Raw genomic sequence first — 4,261 nt, forward strand, 5'->3', positions numbered from 1 at the left:
CCATAGGCCTGACCCTTGATTCATAATTTTATAAGCATGATCTTTTAGAAGCAAGCCTTTTTATTCAAGATTTCATATTACATTTTAATTTTTGGTCCGGTTCAATTTGCCTTTGACATGTGATGAAAACTAGCATTAATCTATTAATTAAAGTTTTAAGAATAAAAACCTTTGTTGAATAAAATAATCTTTCGTTCACTTGTTCTATTGGGAAGATTTTTATTAGTTTTCATTTGACTCAAACTTAAATGCTAAGGAATATCCTGTTTGTATGGATGAGGTTACAGAAGCAGGTATTACTTCGATATATAGAAATGGTAATTGTTCCCGATTAATGGGGACTGATAATGGGTTGAAGATACCACCTAGGCCACCGATGCATCATATAGAAAGTGTGAGGCATAATTATGGAATTATCTATTTTAATTGCCTCTTGTACTTAATAGTTATAGGTATAATTTTGCACAATTATCTATATGGATCATTTGAAAAATAAACGCATTTTGCTTGTTCACATAAAGTCAGAATTAAAATAAAAAAATAATCAACCAAATTCCGCCAACAAAAGATGATTTGGACAACAAAAGATGATAGAAATCACCTTAAGACTAACACAAAATATCGGCCAAACTATCACCAAAGAATAAAACCCACAGCCTAACACAAAATATCCGCCAAACACTAAACTCCAAACATCATTCCTTTACTTGAATAACTTACCTCCATGTGAAAGAAGCAGCTTAACAGTCTGTTCAAGACCTCTTTTGGCAGCATGATGCATCGGAGTCCCAGCATGCTGACCTAAAACATTCCATCAAAAGATAATCAATTTTTTTAAAATATATTTGGCCTTGCACAACAATCACAATGTCAACAAATTTAGCAATACTTATTAGTAGAGCCAAATGAAGCATCTCTCAGTAAAGGGCACTTACCGGGACGATAAGCATTAACATTGGCACCCAATTCAATCAAACTGCTGGCAACATTAATAAGCTCTGGGTTCATACAAGCTGAAATAAGCGGAGTCTTCCCTTCTTTATTAATCCACTGCACCAAAAAGCCCCAAATGAATACTTACACTATAACTAACTAAAAATTCGAAAATTGAAACAAATAAGTCACACCAAATTAAATATGGAATGAGTCCAATATCTGTGAATTTATGCAAACGTAAGAGTGGACAAAAGGATTGCATAATTTAACAAAAGTTATAAAAAGCTTTCACCAGCAGCAGCAAGAGTTAAATGAAACAGGGTATAATAGATAGAAATACATACACCAGCATAAGCAGCATCAACATAAGACACACTAATCTCGACAGAATCACCAGAACCAGGAGCAGAAATAGAATCTGTATAAATAACAGCTGATCCCAATATATCCACAATAGCAGTAGTGGCTACACCATGTACTGAATTAGCCGTGTTCTTTCCATTTTCAAGAAAATCAAGAACTCAATTCTCAGTTGTGTTCTAACTATAATTGCACAAACATGTATCTATATAAACATAAAAGAATCAAGATATAAGAAAAACAAGAAAAATGGGTTGTTGAGTGACAGACCAGTAAACGAGGAGGGATAATCATGGAGCCATTTTTCTTGAACTTATTCCTCAAACACTCAAACTCCTTCCCTTCACTCCCTCCTTTGTACTCTGTATGATGTTGTTTACTCTGTATCATAAACAACTTTACTAGCAATAAATTGAATAAATAATCAAAAAACAAGAAAATAGAGATAAAAAAAGTTGAAAGTAAAATTAGGATTTAAATAGAAATACTTGCATACAAGTTTCATCCCAACCGGGACCGAAGCGAAGGACAACGAGGCGCTCTTCTTCGGTAATAAACATCAAAACAAGAAGATGAATTATTAGAACCCTAATTTTCAAGCTCTGAACTCGATTGAGAAGTGTATCGATTAGTTGAGAGTATTTATTTGTGAGTGTATGTATGTTTGAGAGAGAGAGAGGCTATCTGATTAAACTATCTGATTTTAAAAATGAATTGAGAGAGCGAGAGAGAGGGAGAGAGAGAGAGAGAGAGAGAGAGAGAGAGAGAGAGAGAGAGAGAGAGAGAGAGAAGAGAGTGAAAATAAGAGGGAGAGAGATAATACTGATTTTTAGACAAATTATTGAGTGGGATGGATTTAGTTTTTGGCGGCCCAATATTTTGGTCAAAATTGTATATGCCGCCTAAATATTTAGTCTTATGGTAACACTTATTTTAATATCAATACTAACACTATATATTATGTTACAATAGCAATTTGATCATATCTATGGTAACATCGACTATCCTCTGCTGCAACGTCAAAAAAAAGTGTTACCTGAGATCAAAATTTAGTGATTTAAGGTAACAATTTTGCTTGTAACACCAAAAAAAGTGTTGCTACAGGTCAAATATGGTGTAGTGTTACAATTTGTAAGCCTATAAATACGCCTCATACTTAGACTTGTAAACACCCTTGAATCAATCCAACTTTATTTATTTATTACCTTTAATTTTCTCTTTTTCTCTGCACATATCTAGTATATAGCTATAATAATATATTTTTATAATACGTTATCAGTACAAAGTCGTACATTCATTTAAATTTAGAGGTTAAGATATCCAACACGAAGCAACTCCTCAACCTATATATTAACAAGATCTCCTCCATCTTTTAGGTATGTTTTCATACCTTGAAAAATATGAGGTACTTGATGCATGCCTACTCTTTATTTTAAAATCTTCCTATTTTCTTGTAAACATGCGAATATACTTTTAATTATAACAATGCTTTAAATAATATTTGGCATATTTGCTGATGTTTGAAAATAAAATAGTGTTCTTTATTACGTATATAAATTTTGTAGTTACTATAACATGTCAAATTTCACCAAACTTGAGTTTGAAGCTCTTGATATTACCAGAAAGAACTATTTTTCATGAATATTGGATATAGAAACCCATTTGGCCACACAAGTTCTTGGAGATATAATCAAAGTGAGAAATAAAGAATCTGAATCAAACCGCGCAAATGAAATAATTTTTCTTCGATGCCACCTTCATGAAAGACATATAACTGAATATCTTACTGTGAAAGATCCACTTGAACTTTGTAAATATTTGAGAGATAGATATGATCATCAAAAGACCATGATTCCTCCAAAAGCCTTGATACTAACATTTTCCCTAAAGTAAATATGGAAACTTATAATTTATGAGCGTGAGCTAGGGCTGTCAAACGGATAATTCGGATACGGATCTGCCTATATCCGATCCGGATCCGAATCTGAAAAATTGTATCCGTCTCCGTATCTGAATCTGGAAATATTTAAAGAATAATATATGAATCTGGATCAGACGGATACTATCCGGATACGGATAATATCCGGATCCGAATCCGATTTTCAATCAGATTTCTTTACTTTATATTAAAAATTAAAAACAAATATAGTTAAAAATAAAAATTCATTTTTAAAAATTAAAATAAGTGATAAAGTGATTTAATTATATTTTAATTTTTCAAAAATTAATTTTATTTTTCTTTTCAATATAATCGTTATCTTTAAATTGTTGAACTCAAATGATTTTTTTCTATATGTCTATAAAATTTGTATAAACATAATATTTAATATATATATATATATATATATTTGTATGTGTGTGTGTATACATAAACACATGATAAATTTAATATAATATATTTTCAAATTATTTAAATATTTAAATATATTTATTCGGATTCGGATATTATCAGATACGAATATACCTATATCCGTATCTGTATCCGTAATCGTCGGATTCGAATACGGATAATATCCGCTTTGTGTCGGATATGGATAATATCCGCTTTATTTCGGATACGAATGCGGATTTTTCGGACGAATATCGGATTTTTCGAATTTTTTTGACAGCCCTAGCGTGAGCGTCGTGGCACACATAGTTGTGGACATGGGCGCGGGCACGATCGAGAAAATTAAGTGAGAAACAATAGTTTTTTTCAAATACATAAAACTAAAATCCATCCCAAAGTTGGAGAAAGTGGCGAAAGACAAAAAGGACAATACTTAAAACTGAAAAATATAATGTTAACACTATTTCTGGAAGTATTAATTTAGTTGAGGGCTCTGGAAGAGCTAACTTGTTACCTGGAGGAACAAAAAATTGTTATAACTGGTGCATTATTTCTCTAAAATCTCAAAGAAATTTATTGAGTTTTCAAGATATTCTCCGAAATGGATATCATATTAAAATGATAAGTGAAGAGAGT

At 31.6% G+C, this 4,261-nt stretch overlaps 1 protein-coding gene across 4 annotated transcripts; it reads right to left on the minus strand.

Moving 5' to 3' along the window:
* Positions 1 to 501: 501 nt before the first annotated feature.
* On the minus strand, positions 502 to 2,048 carry LOC141719155 (putative E3 ubiquitin-protein ligase XBAT35). 4 transcript variants are annotated; one of them, XR_012574040.1, is made up of 5 exons: positions 1,793 to 2,048; positions 1,567 to 1,677; positions 1,281 to 1,479; positions 936 to 1,050; positions 502 to 801 (listed from the first exon to the last, which is right to left on the minus strand). XR_012574040.1 is itself a non-coding variant. In XM_074521538.1 (5 exons), exons 1-5 carry the CDS (start codon positions 1,854 to 1,856, stop codon positions 704 to 706), a joined length of 546 nt encoding a protein of 181 aa, XP_074377639.1. In that variant the 5' UTR covers positions 1,857 to 2,048; the 3' UTR covers positions 502 to 703. The 4 variants fall into 4 exon arrangements, 3 of the variants coding, with proteins under 3 accessions (XP_074377639.1, XP_074377643.1, XP_074377649.1); XM_074521538.1 differs by having other exon boundaries at positions 1,281 to 1,430; positions 1,785 to 2,048; XM_074521542.1 differs by having other exon boundaries at positions 1,281 to 1,430; positions 1,793 to 2,047.
* Positions 2,049 to 4,261: the final 2,213 nt, after the last annotated feature.

Source organism: Apium graveolens, chromosome 1, assembly GCF_009905375.1.
Source record: "Apium graveolens cultivar Ventura chromosome 1, ASM990537v1, whole genome shotgun sequence".
NCBI classification, from domain to species: Eukaryota; Viridiplantae; Streptophyta; class Magnoliopsida; order Apiales; family Apiaceae; genus Apium; species Apium graveolens.